The sequence below is a fragment of the Mesocricetus auratus genome, unplaced genomic scaffold (genome assembly GCF_017639785.1).
Source record: "Mesocricetus auratus isolate SY011 unplaced genomic scaffold, BCM_Maur_2.0 Super-Scaffold_100037, whole genome shotgun sequence".
NCBI classification, from domain to species: Eukaryota; Metazoa; Chordata; class Mammalia; order Rodentia; family Cricetidae; genus Mesocricetus; species Mesocricetus auratus.
The window spans coordinates 4,264,032-4,279,838 of NW_024429215.1; the positions used below are offsets into that span (position 1 = coordinate 4,264,032).

A 15,807-nucleotide genomic window follows, 5' to 3' on the forward strand; every position below is an offset into this window, starting at 1 on the left:
ATTCTCTGATGAGTTGTAAGATTATATTTCTCAGTGAAAGATTTGTCACATTCAGGGCATTTGTAAGGCTTCTCTCCAGTGTGGAATCTCATATGAGTTGTAAGTCTGTGTTTATTGAAAAATTGTTTGTCACATTCACTACATTTGTAAGGTTTCTCTCCTGTGTGCATTCTGTAATGATATCTAAGTTGGTCTCTTCTGTAAAATGATATGCCACATTCACTACATTTGTAAGGTTTCTCTCCTGTGTGAATTCTCTGATGAGCTCTAAGATTGGCTTTCTTGCAAAAGGATTTCCCACATTCAGTACATTTGTAAGGTTTCTCTCCTGTGTGAATTCTCTGATGAGCTCTAAGATTGGCTTTCTTGCAAAAGGATTTCCCACATTCACTACATTTGTAAGGTTTCTCTCCTGTGTGAATTCTCTGATGAGCTCTAAGATAGGCTTTCTTGAAAAAGGATTTCCCACATTCACTACATTTGTAAGGATTCTCTCCTGTGTGAACGCTATGATGAGTTGTAAGGTTATATTTATCAGTGAAAGATTTGTCACATACACTACATTTGTAAGGTTTCTCTCCTGTGTGCATTCTGTGATGATATCTAAGTTGGTCTCTTCTGTAAAATGATATGCCACATTCACTACATTTGTAAGGTTTCTCTCCTGTGTGAATTCTCTGATGAACTCTAAGATAGGCTTTCTTGCAAAAGGATTTCCCACATTCACTACATTTGTAAGGTTTCTCTCCTATGTGCATTCTGTGATGATATCTAAGTTGGTCTCTGCTGTAAAATGATATGCCACATTCACTACATTTGTAAGGTTTCTCTCCTGTGTGAACTCTCTGATGAGTTGTAAGATTATATTTCTCAGTGAAAGATTTGTCACATTCAGGGCATTTGTAAGGCTTCTCTCCAGTGTGCAATCTCATATGAGTTGTAAGACTGCGTTTCTTGAAAAATGATTTGTCACATTCACTACATTTGTAAGGTTTCTCTCCTGTGTGCATTCTGTGATGATATCTAAGTTGGTCTCTTCTGTAAAATGATATGCCACATTCACTACATTTGTAAGGTTTCTCTCCTGTGTGAATTCTCTGATGAAGTATAAGACTTTGTTTTGTGTTTAAGGATTTGTCACATTCACTGCATTTGTAAAGTTGTTCTCCTGTGTGAATTCTCTGATGAATTTGAAGACGTTCTTTTGTTTTAAAGGATTTGTCACATTCACTACATTTGTAAGGATTATCTCCTGTGTGGATTCTCTGATGAGTTCTAAGATAGTATTTTGTGTTAAAGGATTTGTCACATTCACTACATTTGTAAGGTTTCTCTCCTGTGTGGATTCTCAGATGATTTGTAAGATGGCATTTCATGGAAAAGGATTTGTCACATTCACTACATTTGAAAGGTTTCTCTCCTGTGTGGATTCTCAGATGAGTTGTAAGAAACCATTTATTGGAAAAGGATTTGCCACATTCACTACAATTGTAAGACTTATCTCTAGTGTGGAATCTCTGATGACTTGTAAGATGGCATTTCATGGAAAAGGATTTGTCACATTCACTACATTTGTAAGGTTTCTCTCCTGTGTGGATTCTCTGATGAGTTGTAAGATTACACTTCTCAGTGAAAGATTTCTCAAATTCACTACATTTGTAAGGTTTCTCTCCAGTATGGATGTTGGAATTTCTTTCAACCTTTGATAAATAATTAAAGAACTGGACACACTCTGTACATTTGTCGGGAGTTTCTCTACAATGGATTCTGTAATATGTACTGAGTTGTGAAAAATTCAGAACTGATTTACTGCATTCATGATGCCTAATAAGGTTTGAGTGAGTCTTGAAGAAATCACATTGCATGCATTGATGTGGATGCTCTCCCCAATCAGTTTCTTTAAGTTTGGTTTCTGTATTAGACTCAAAAGATGCATCATACTCTGCATATCTGTAGTCTTCCTTTCCTATGTGAGTTCTTTGATTTTGGCTAAAGTTGGAACACAAATACAAAAACTTTACACAATCTTGATACTTGCAAGTTTCTTCCCCAGCATTCCCAATGTTGTGTCTGTTTAGGTTTAAGGTTTCATTAGATGCATCTCTGTGGATACCAAATGTGTACTTGTTGACATTTTTGGCAGTATCCATTGTGTCAAAAGGTGTACATTGGCAGGATTCAGGAATCACTTTGCCAGACTCATGACACGTATAAGACTTCTCTTGAATATTTTCATTGTCATGGATAAAATGCTTTGTGCCTTGGTGCAAGACTGTCTCCCATTTGCCACATACATGATGGAAGTCTGAAAAATTAGTACAATTGTGAATAATAGTAATTAATGCATGAGTAACTGATTCAATACCTGATGTTATCTTACATTTTCTATAACATATAAACTAGTAACTTTCAGGGACGGCACTCTTAACACAGGACTTTTCTGTTTAACAATCAATAAATGGATGTTCAGAATCTCGAATTTGATATACAGTAAATCACAGTAACCAATAATGGCCAACTCACTTTTCATTATTTTTTTTTTCATTTATTTGACATCCTTCTACAGTTTCCTTTCATCACAATCTTTGTGTTCCCTCTCCCTGGCTCGCCATCATGCCCCCAAAAAGTCCTCCTCTGTTTGTGTTCTAAAAGAGGCAGTTCTCACATGGATGTCAACAAAGCATGACACACTAATTTGAGGTATACCTAAGTTCCTCACTTTGCATTAAGGCTGTTTGAAGCAACCAACTCTGAGGAATAGATTCCAGATACCACACCAAATCATTAGGGAAAGGTTTTGATCCCACTGCCAAGAGATCCACAAATAGAACAAACTAAACAACTGTCATACAAATTTAGATGACCTAAGTCATTCCAGTGAAGAGGCTTCTAGTTCTCCATAAACATTGTCCCTTGCAGCTACTCTGTGAAGGATCATATGAAGAATGATTCCCTACATCATAAGATTTGAGACAGAGTAACATAACTTGGAATTCATAAAACACATTTGCAGGGAACTAAACGTGTCCTCTCGCTTTTGGCTCTAAAGTAGAAATATTAATATCATGCTGTGCAAGTACTAAACATGGCAATCATAAAATAACTTTGTTAGCCACACAACCTTATTATATACAAGAGCCCTTCCTCTAAAAACTTTGGCATTGTTTATAATAATAGGTGAAGAGTTAAATCCCCTAATAAAATTAAATATTCTAATTATGATAAGTATGACAATATATTTCCATGCCCTGACAAGTCAATATTCTTTGAACTTTTAAATGTTCTTTGTATATTAGATAGTAGGTAGAAAGAGATCACAGAGAAGAAAGCATTCTTTACTCATCTAGAGAACACAGAAAATGTAAATGAAACACCAGTTTTCTTGGTAACCAAATTTTCTTCATTTCTGGGAACTTCTAGTTTCAGAGAGTTTACAGATACACGAAGTAAAGTAGAGAAATGAAAAGGATGAATCAGGAATTCTATGAGAAGAGAACACTTACCCACAAAAAGCAGATTGTTGTAATTCTCCAACATCACATCCATGTACAAAGCCCGCTGTTCACAGTCCAGACATTCCCATTCTTCCTGTGAGAAGTCTACAGACACATCCCTGAGTGATAACAGACCCTGCAATGCAAAATTAGCTATTTACCATTAACTGATTCACAAAATGATTTCTTGTGTAAAAGAAACCTAATGACCCAAGAAGTGATGGCACACACCTTTAATCCCAGCATTCAGGAAGCAGAGGCAGGCCAGCCTGGTTGCAGGACAGCCTCCAAAACCACAGAGAAACCATGTCTGGAAACCTCCCCCATATCAGACAGACCTAATGAATTAGAGAGATGTTTAAGATATAGATGAGGCATGTCAATTTTTAAAGGACATGACTTTCTACAAGTCCCCCATGCCTACTTTTCAAAGACAATGTATAGGTCAACATAGTACATTCCTTACATTAATTTGGTATCTCTCCTACATGAATATTCTGATGTTTTCTAATCCTTGAGTACCATAAAATAATGCCAAATGACTAAATTTGAAAAATTTTGTCTCCTGTGTACAGTCTGGAATATCTTAAAGTCCTTTAAATGTAGCTTGATTGCAAGCACACACATGGCACTACAAAACCAGATGTCATCTCAGATCCTTGAGATTCTATGCTGCACCTTATAGGCAGGAGTCATACACACTACACATACTTTTTGGGAAACACATGGAAACACATAAAATAATGGTATAATTTAATTTTAATAAAAGACACTTGCTATACCATTCAGGAACTATTGTCCTTTTTGTCTCTGTCAAAACAGGATGACATAATAGTCTGGCAATCAGCAAACTTTAAGGGAATACAACACACACATTTGAGCTCTAGATGCAGGAATGTACCTTTATGAAATATGAGTTGATATCAACCAGAATCTCATTGTCATGTCTCAGATGGTAAGGTTATAATGAGCAAAACTATGCTTTGAATTTGTACTCCAGTCAACCTCGCTTAATATGGATACTACGTGGATGCTGTCTGAAGCTGTGTTCCCATACCTATTCCAAAATGCTCAGTTGATGATAGTGAGGCCCACTTATACTGCTGCACACTTTCTAGAACAAAGAGGTTGGATTCAGAATGCAGAATCTATGGATAAAATAAACTCACTTTTTTCTTGAGTGTAAGGAGTATAAAATCATTGCTTATATCCAATGCTCTTAACAACACATAGAATCAAGTACTTTGTGAAACCATTTAATGAGGAAGAATTACAACCATGAAATAAACAGAAAAGCAGAATTAGATAACATGCGTGTTATTTGAGTTTTTCTAAAACTTGACACAAAAAATATTGAAAATAACAATTTCCCGAATAATACTTTAGAATACTTAGAAATATATATGGAAAGAGAGGGATATGTGACCAAGCAATCACATGAACTAGAAATGTTTTCGGTTACCAAAACAAATGTATGCAATAGAAATGAGAAATAATCTAACTCTTGAGGAATTTTGAATACATTATAGTTTATGCAATTAACAGAAATGAAAATTGAAACCTCTTCATTTCAACTCTATTTTTCTTTTCAGTACTTGAGCTAATCCATCTATCAAGAATTTAGCATAGACAGGTATCATTTATTACTCCTTTCTTTTTGAAAAAATAGAATATACAGTGTTATAAAATGTCACAAGCATCCATCAGCATGAAGACATGGCTCAGAGGTAAGAGCCACGTGCTGTTCCTACAGAGAAACTTAATTTAATTCTCTCTAAACATATGACAATAACTACAATGTATGACTTCAGTGCCCATGGTTTGGTGCTGACCTCAGAGAAACAGGAGCATAATGCACCATGAAGTTTACATAAAAATGTGAACATGACACTGACCTGGGGAGCATTTACCACAGAAGCATCCATTGTTCTTGTGGCTCTTCTCTGAGTGTCTTAGGAGAAAACTTGAGTTCTTGTTGAAATTTCACATCTAGTTGTCAAAAATAGGAGGAAACACTATAAAATCAAAATATATACTTTCCATAAAAGTATTTACTTCAAATATAAGGAAGCAAAGTGCTAAAGGTGAAGGAATTTTTCACAAAGATTTCCTGTGAAGAGAGTTGGACATGATGACGGTACCTAATAGAAAAGTTGATTCCATAAACATGCAAAACAAAGAGTACTACCAGATGACCAAATGGTACATTTCCACAAAGCTATGTGATCAAGATGAATGGATTTCCTGAAAATAGTTTCCAAATCTATGAAACATTCCATGACAGAGTTGTTGGAAGCAAACAGACAATGATGCAGAGAAGATTCAACGTCCCTATTAAGAAAGAAGACTAGCACAGAAAACCAATAATGACTAGCAGGCTTGCAGAGAATCATACATATAACAGAATATGCCCAGTCATCTCAAACTTCAATCAGCATGCTATACCGAGGCACTTTCTTAGGAATACAACAAGTCTTCAAACCTACTAAAGATCAGTGTTTAAAAGTATCTTCTCCTAGAACCTTGAATGCTAACAGCATCAGTAGACAGAAAAGAGAAAACAAAAGACATAGGAATACTACCTAACTCAAATTATGATAGCATGTTTTCATTCAAACGTGTGAGAATACATGAAATGTTTATGTTCTGTGAAGATTCTAAAAAGTTTGTACCAAGATCTTTTCGTTTGTTTGCTATTGCACAAGAGAAAGACATCCTGCAAAAATCACCTAGAACTTCCCATGGAGCAAAAATGAAACATACTTCTTACCAATAGGATAAACATGGAGAGAAAATATCAAGAGAAATGTCTCTTTGACTGAGGATTTCCCTTTAACTGTGAGATGTGAGACCATTTCACATACAGCTCAAACACATGAATAGTCGTTTTCCCAGGAGTCCTGAAGAGGAGCGAGGGAGACTGCAAGAATCTATTCTCACCCCCAGAACCCTCACTGCTGCAGTTCTCCAGCAGGAGATCTCTGCAAAATTCACTGTGAGCATGGCTGAGGCATTTCCCACTCCTCCTACAAGAAATCCAGTCACAGCATTGATATACACACAACAAACCCTGACATAAAATGAGTCTGGGCATGTGTAAATGGACACGGAACATTTCTTCAACAAAAAGGAACATTAGCTGATACACGTGACTATATATATATATATATTCCTTATAATTTTCTTTTCTTATGAACTGAGTATGGTAACTTTAAAAGGGTGTGGCATGATATACTCTAACAGCAAGTAAGTTGGCATTATCTGTACTTAACAACACAGTACATGAGGACATGTTTCTGAATGCTGTATTTACATCTTGACTGAGTATTATGATGACGGAAAATTATTGCGATGTAAAATGTTTAATGTTTATAACCATGTGTGCAACTGTATGAAATATATTTTGCTTAATCATATCTGCATTGGTTCCTCATGTCATTATTATCTACAAAGCTCTCTCAGGATGCCCAGTCTCAGGGACAAAGGACACTGGTCTGGAAGAGGCAAGTGGTAAAACAGGGGTTTCAGAAATCATGGATGATTTAATTTTCAGGAACCCTGGATTTGACACCATAACAAGCATATCCTGTTTGCAAACAACAGCCAATGAAAATGTTCCATGAGGTTCATTTTAAGAATTATTCCATGACAGAATCGTCTCGGTGCCATAAGTGAGAAAGAAAAAAAAGTAACACAAATGCCCACTTCATGGTATCTCAAACCTACCATCCATGGTAAGATTTCAACGACAGAATATCCAAAGCTGTGTCTGTAATGGCAAGCAGGAAAGTGGATGGCCCCTGGCTGCTAAGAGCGCACTCCATGAGCAACAGTTCTGGGGTGGGCACGTGCCTGGGGAGGAGGATGAGCAGAAGAGAAGGCCATCTGGAAGCGGGGACAATAGAGAGGAGACAGCCAGACAGAGAACCAGTCAGACAGCAAACGACGATCTAGAGAGAGAACTGGGAAAAAGAATACTTTTAAGGGGCACCCTGCAGGCTCTTCCTCACCTGGTTCACTTCACGTGTATCCCAGAGGCGAGCAGAAAATGGAAGAATTTACCCTGAAGGCAGGGCAGTTCCTTGAGCAGGCTCATCGTGGCCACGCCCTTGCTTCTGGTTACCTGTCCTGTAAACCCGCCCTCCGCTGATTCATTTACATAATGACTTTCATCAGGCACACTTGCTGCAAAGGCATACAAGCTGCCCAAGCAACAAACACATCAAATCAAATCAAAACAAATGAAACCAAACCAAACTCCAGAACCTAATGCAGCATGGACTGCTAGTGCCACCTTAATCTCAACACTCAACATGCAGAGAAATGTTTACTTTTTTTTGCTTCAAACCATGTCAGCCTAGTGAGTTTGAGTAGCAAAAAACAACTCTACAATGAGCCCTCCACTTTAAAAAATAAGGAACAAACAAACAGAAAAGAAAAATACAACACCAATAATAAATGGTTACAAATGCCTTAAAGAAAATGGCATGGCCAAGGGACTGCAAGTAAGTCTACACCTCCCTGCCCCCTCACCAAACAACTGAGAGTCAGCTGTTGGCATTCACCTAATCAGAATTTCCTGGACACACAGTGGGACCAATCAGAGTAGTGGATATGCTTGCACACAGCAGAAAAGAACCTTGGATCAACTACCCACCAGGAGAGGAAGACACCCCACCTGAACCCACTGGAAAAAGGAATGGGAAGACAATATAACAATGCATTCAACAGCAGGGCGGTGGTGGCACACGCCTTTAATCCCAGCACTTGGGAGGCAGAGGCAGGCGGATCTCTGTGAGTTCAAGGTGAGGCAGGAGAGACAGCCTCCAAAACAATACAGAAAAACCCTGTCTCGTAAAACCAAAACCAAAAAAAAAAAGAAAAAAAAAAGAAAGCATTCAACAACAGGTAAACCACCATGAGGTCACCAGTGTAGGGATTCTATGACACCAGAGTCTAGAGATTCTATACCAGCAAGACATCAACATCGCAATACAGATGAAACATAAGAGAATGACCTTACAAATAACTTCTTGAAGATTACGATAGAGACCCAAAAGAAGAAATAAGAAAATCATTGAATGAAATGCCAGAAAAGAGAAACCAAGAATTGCAAGAAGTAATTCAATCAGTGCCAGGTTTGAAAGCTGAAATAGAATCAATTTAAAAAATGTCTGAAGGAATGCTGGAATTGGAAAAGATGGGTAAACAGCAGGAAATACAGACTCAAGCATAACCAACAGAACACAAGAGAGGGAAGAGAGAATCTCAGGTGTTAAAAACACACTAGAAAAAAGAGATTCACCAACCAAAGAAAATCTTAAGTCCAACAAATCCCTAATACAAAATATCCCGGAAATATGAGACACAGTGAAAGGCCAAACCTAAGAATAATAGGGATAGAAGAAGTTGAAGAACCAGATCTCAGATGAGCAGAAAATACATAAAACAAAATCATAGCAGAAAACTTTCCCAACCTAAAGAAATGCATGCCAATGAAAGGACAAGAAGCCTACAGGCCGAGCGTTGGTGGTGTACACTTTTCATACCAGCACTCCCAAGGTAGAGGCAGGTGGATCTTTGTGAGTTCCAGGTCAGCGTGGTCTACAGAGTGAGTTACAGGACAGCCTTCAAAACAATAAGAGAAACCCTTACATGAAAAACCAAGGTATGTATACCCTTACACCAGAGGCAGCGGTGGGTGGGTGGGTCAGAAAGAGGCGGTTACACTTTGGAAAAGGTCGAGGTTAGGGCATTCCTGCAGGCGAGCCCTTATCAGGAACTTATTGATCCAGGCACCTTATTGTTTTTAGTAAACATGTTTTTAGTAAACATTGTCTTACAACTGCCTACTTCCAGGCTGATGGGAAAGTGTGGCTCAGGCCAAGGTATGTTGTTCCCAGAATTTCCCCATTTTTATTTACTAATACTCACTCCTGTCTTAGGTCAAGTAGAGTCACCCTGCCTTATCTGTCATTGGCAGACCTGGCCAACCCTGACTTAGGTGGGAGGTCTCTTAACCACAGGTTGTCCATCATCAGAGAACCTCATCCTTAGATCATCTGTAACCAGACTTCATGACTAGCAGGATTGGCAAGGACTGACCTGAGCAATACTTGGTGATGAATACGTTGCCTATGGAACAGGGCACATTTGAAATAGGCATAAAGCCAGAATGCCTACCGCCACAGCCACCATTCCCATGAGCCCCAGTGATGTAGCGCCTCTCCAGTGCCATACACATCTCCCGATCTGTGCCGGAACATTCTACCAGCCTTCCTCTCTTACGAGGGTAACACACATATGATTTACAGTTACAATTTGATGGTCAAAATGGTGATAAAGTATACAATCATTCCAAGATCCACTCAGGAAAGCATTTAGAAAGTGCACTTGCACAGATACATTAGGTACACTCATTGATGTTACACATGTAGCATGATAAAACACTATGAAGAGGCTTGTTGCAATATCCACAGATCACCAATTTGTTCCTGTGGTGATGCAGTTTGTTGATTTAATGTCAGAAGCCTCAGCTAAATATGCAACTTGAGCCAAAGTCTCCTTATTGTCCCATTAGGACAAGTTGCATTTCTCCAGAAAAATACACTGGCATAGGCAGAATTCCAAAATCAGGAAACCGCAAGGCTGATATTTTAAGTGGCCGAGTCCTGTTCAAATACTGAAAAGGGTCTTTTGCCACTCATCACAGTCCATACCAGTGTCCAATTGTTTTAAATGGGTCCTTTTTCCCCAAAGGGAAAAACTGGAAAAATGAATTCTGCTGTTTCAAGGTGTGTCAAGGGCAAACTGTTAATCTTCGACTTCTTTGTTGGCTTCGGGATGAAAACTCATGGGTCTGGGAGGTTGATGCAGCAGGCCTGTTGAGAAACTGGAAATCTCGAACCGACTGTATTCTTTCTTTCTTCAATGACATCAAGGGTCAAGAACACTGCTTTGGGATTTCTCACTCCACTGTCTAGTGCATGGATGTCTCCATTTGACCCCAGCAACTGTCGCTCAAATTCCATGATGCCAGAATCTGTCTGAAGCAGATTGCTCACTAGCATTCACATTTAAAAAAAATTTTGAGGAATGATTTGGTTATCATGTGGGGACTGGAGACATTTCCCCCACCCCCTGTTTTCATTTGTTTAAACTGTTTGCAAACATCTGTTGAAGCTGGACCATAACAGTAGAAGGATTTGTCTAACCTCCTTAGTTAACTTTCTAGGTGAATTGGGATCACTATCTAGATTATTAGTAGATGCTCTTTAAAAAGGACATATCCATTAAGTATTTCCCAAAAACTTCTGAAAAATCACTGAAAGATTGTAAACTATACTGTGTCCCAAATAACTTCTGAAAATTATTTGAAACCTGTGAGCATTCTTTACCAATCTTACCATTAGAGCTCTCACTAGCTGACAAGGCCTCATTTACATCTACAGAGACAACTTTGGGGGTGGGAACTGACCAAGTGGCAGTTGCCTTAAAAAATCGACTGGCTCTGAAGACTTAAATCTTTTAACATTTCTGTTAAGACATTAACGGAATGGCTGGATGTTCCTTTTGGCTATATCTAAAGCAATTTAAGTAGCTTTGTAACTATTTTTGAAGCGACTTGAATATCCTTTAAATCATATAAGCAGTTCATACTCACCAATTCACAATCACATTTCATATATATCAGTGTGGCCAGACCATACATTCAGAACATACATACATCTTTCAGTCATCCCTTTTCCCTAGGTCATTGTTACTTTGCTGAAAAGAAACTTCATTAATTGAAATCTATATAAAAGAACAACTCCAGCCAATTCCTGAACTAAAAAGGTTAAAAAAGTCCTATATGCCCCTCATCATTCCTCCATTTGAGCTAGAGTCAGGGGCTACAGCCTTACCTAATCCTTGTAATTCTCTAGATGCAAGGCCAGACTTTTGGCAAAATTTTTAGACATGACTCACAAAATTGACCTTAATTACAAACAAACATTTTCCATTCCATATACCTTTGTTTTTTCCTTTTTCATTACTTAATACCAGTACCTCGTTTACACGTTTTCTTTCTTTTTAGTTTCTTCCAGACAGGGTTCTCTGTATTGTTTTGGAGTCTGTCCTGGAACTCGCTCTGTAGACCAGGTGGCCATGAATTCAAGAGATCCACCTGCCTCCGCCTACAGAGTGGTGGGATTAAAGGCGTGTTGGGATTAAAGGTGTGCTGACATTAAAGGTATGCTGGAATTAAAGACCTGGGCCACCACCGCACGGCGATTCACCCATTTTCAATCCATCCTCCAACTCAGGATGTTCCCTCACGCAAAAGCCTTAAGATTTACTAAATCCACCCTCCAACTGAGGGCGCTCTCTCAGGTTCCCCTTTCTTACCCAATCTTGGTATCAGGCGGTGGCTTGGAGATTTTATCCAATCCATCCTACAACTGAGGGTGATCTCTTAGGTTCCCGGATCTTTCCCAATCTTTATGTCAGGCAGAGGACTGGAGATTTAATCCAATCCATCTTCCAACTGAGGGTAACCTCATAGGTACCCCTTTCTTTCCTGAACTTAGTGTCAGCGCTGGAGATTTGATCCAGGAGCTATTAAATATTTTTAATAAAACAGAGATTCCCCTTTAGGAGGGGGAAACTCAGAATGTTCAGTTTCTGACTTTTTCAACTCTCGTTGGCAGCAGCCACTCCCAATGTATTATTGGTGCTATAAAAAGCGATGAACAGGGAACTGGAATGATTAACTGAAATCAAAAAGGGAGGGGGGGAGTTCCTTACCAACCCAAGAGAAAGAAGTGTGTTCCAGTCAACAAAGCTGAATGGAGTTGGAGATGAGGAGTGATTTGACATCAGACTTGGAGATCCAAAATTGGGAGATTGTCCAGATGGTGTTAAGTTTTCAATTTGTTCAGTATTTACTCACTATGTTCCCTTCCATGTGTTTTGAAATGGCAACACATAGCCCATGCCATTATTTGCTGCAAGTGTGTGATGTACTTTTTTATTTTGATAATTGCAGTTAAGAGTCTTTGAACTTTGGATTTTAAAACATTGTTGAGACTGTGAAAGACTGTGGGGACTTTTGAAATTGGAGTAGGAAAAATTGTACATTATGATATTGTTCCCGATATGTAGACCAGATCAGACATTCCTGTATAAGTACCTCAAGGTCCACCTATTTTGCATCCACTCGCAACCTTCTGGACTCATGAAAACAACTTGGTCTCTTCTCTACTGCTCCTTGGAGCTCATAATACATCTTCTTTAGGATCCAACTGGCTCCACTCTTCTGCTCCTGCTGTTTCTCTTCTGGTCATCCAATCAATCATACTAGAATTTCCAAAACGCTGGTGTTTCTCTCATTAACTGGGCTGTGCTGTCAACAACAGTCCCCCATAAGCTCTAATCATGGTGCTAAGCCTCAAAAATAGGTAACGGCCATCTGGGATGGGCACAGGAGAGGCAGACAGCAAATGAAGATCATAGAGACAACTGCATGGACCACTTCCATAGGCAGATTTGGATCCTTTGTGCTATAATCTCATCCTGCCAGGCAAGAAATGCCCATTGTTGTCATTGGAGCAGGACTATTTTCTGGGTAACAGAAGGCTTTCTGGTTTGATCTGAAGCACGCTCCACACATGAAAATATATGCATGGCATGGACAATTTGGCCAAAAACCTGTGAGGGTGAAGGTGGCAGGCCCTAGGAGAGAATTCACTACTGACATTCTGCTACATGTACATACTCAAACTGCCTTTCACTGACTGCAGTCCCACCAAAGGCAGGGGCTGCTTTTGACAGCGGTCTAAGAAACCCTGTTCTAAATGGACAATAGTTATTTCACAGACTTATAACTCATCAAATATTGAGAACAACTGACTGCTTACAGCACAGGCTCTGAAAGGAATTCCATACTCCCATATCTACATTGCATGCTACATTAAAGCAAAGGAGACAAAAGTTGATAAGAGCTGGAGGATGATGAGGCCACTGATGAAAGATTCTCCTGACTTATGACATGGCAATAGAAATTACTGATATATTACAGCCTTACTACCTGGCCCAAAAACGCACAAAATCATACATGAAATATGCAAGGGACAAGAGGAGGAAATCATGTCTAACCAGTATAGGACAGAGGGTGAAAAGAGGGGAAAGAGCAAATAACATTGCATAATCATTATATATCAATATTTCCTAATTGTAAAAATTAAAAACAAACTATACAAATAGAACTTGAGGAAAACAGCTTAGTATTGGCATAAACATAGGCAGGTAGACCAATGGAACTGAATCGAAATCTCTAATTTTAACTCACACACCTATGAACACTTGATTTTTGACAAAGAAGCTAAAACTGAACAATGGAAAAAAGAAAGCAACTTCAACAAATGGTGCTGGCATAACTGGATACTGGTATGCAGAAGACTGCAGATAGATCTATGTTTATCGCCTTGTACAAAACTTAAGTCCAAATGGATCAAAGATCTCAACATAAATCCAGCCACACTGAAACTTTTAGAAGAGAAAGTGAGAGATACTCTTCAACGAGTTGGTACAGGAGACCACTTCCTAAACATAACACCAGTGGCACAGGCACTGAGATCGACAATTAACAAATGGGACCTTCTGAAACTAAAAAGCTTCTGTAACGCAAAGGACACAGTCAAAAAGACAAAAAGGCAGGACACAGAATGGGAAAAGATATTCACTAACCCTACATCTGACAGAGGGCAAACCTCCAAAATTTACAAAGAACTCAAGAAACAAGTCTCCAAAACACCAAAGGATCCAATTAAAAGGTGGGGTACAGAGCTAAATAGAGAATTCTCAGTAGAGGAGGCTAAAATGGCCAAGAGACACTTAAGAAAGTGCTCAACATCCTTAGCCATCAGGGAAATGTAAATCAAAACAACTCTGAGATACCATCTTACTCTGTCAGAATGGCTAAAATCAAAAACACCGGAGACAATTTATGCTGAAGAGGATGTGGAGAGAGAGGAACACTCCTCCACTGCTGGTGGGAGTGCCGACTCATAGAGCCTCTTTGGAAATCAGTATGGAGATTACTCAGGAAAATGGGAATTAATCTACCACTAGACCCAGCAATTCCACTCTCAGGCATATATCCAAATGAGGCAAGTTCATACAACAAGGGCATCTGCTCCACTATGTTCATAGCAGCATTATTTGTAATAGCCAGAACCTGGAAGCAACCTAGATGCCCCTCAACTGAAGAGTGGATAGAGAAAATGTGGTACATTTACACAATGGAGTATTACTCAGCAGAAAAAAACAAGGGAATCTTGAAATTCGCAGGGAAATGGATAGCACTGGAAGAAACCATCCTGAGTGAGGTAACCCAGTCGCAAAAAGACAAACATGGTATGTACTCACTCATATATGGATTTTAGACATGGATCAGGATAGTGCCAGTCTGCACTTCCACTGATAGAGAGTCTGGGAAACAGGAAAGAACCTAAAAGATAGGCATATATGCCTAGTACTCAAGAGACGAGGATGGAGACAAGATCCTCTGAATGGATGGGGAACACGGCGAGGGGTAGGGGGAAGTGGGACCTGGGAAGAAGAGAGCGGGTGAAGAGGAAGAGAGTAGGTCATGGGGGAACAGGAAGTTGAGGGGTGGGGGTAGAATAGGAGGAAGAGGGAATCATAGGATCGAATACAGATCAGGCACCAGAGTGACCTCGAGGGATCTAAAGGGATAACACCAACTGGCAAGCTAAGCAATAGTGGAGAGACCACCTCGAATGCCCATCCCTGATAATGAACTTGATGTCTATAACCATCCAGGAGCCTTCATCCTGTGACTGATGGAAGCAGAGGCAAACACACAATTAATCACTGAACTGAACCCAAGGAACCCAGTGACAGAGAGAGAGGAGTGATGAGCAAATTGGCAAAGAATGGGCTGGCAAAACCAGCAGAGACAGCTGATCTGAACAGGGGAGAGCTCTTGGACCCCAGACTGACAGTGGGGAGGCCAGCATGGGACTGATCTGGAACCCCCCAAATGTGAGTGTCAGCGAGAAGGCCTGGGCAACCTATGGGGCCCTGAGCTGAGGATCAGTGTCTATCCCTGGTATACAAACAGTCTTCATGTGCCTATATCACAAAGAGGGATGCTCTCTCAGCCTGACTCTTAGGGGAGTGCCTGGACCCTACCCAGAATAAAATGACAGACTCTAGATATCCCCTATGTGGAAGGATTTGGCAATAGGGTGGGAGGGTGGGGGGAAGGGGAGTGCAGGAAGAGGGGAGGGAGAGGGAACTGGGATTG

General features: G+C 39.7%; 1 protein-coding gene across 1 annotated transcript in view; it reads right to left on the reverse strand.

Moving 5' to 3' along the window:
• Positions 1-15,807, reverse strand: part of LOC101826424 (zinc finger protein 665-like) — a 19,518-nt gene continuing 3,711 nt past the window's right edge. Inside the window, 4 exon segments of the mRNA XM_040733813.1 lie at positions 1-174; positions 177-2,305; positions 3,504-3,630; positions 5,390-5,483. Coding sequence (XP_040589747.1) covers positions 139-174; positions 177-2,305; positions 3,504-3,630; positions 5,390-5,419 — 2,322 coding nt within the window. The 5' untranslated portion in view covers positions 5,420-5,483 and the 3' untranslated portion in view covers positions 1-138.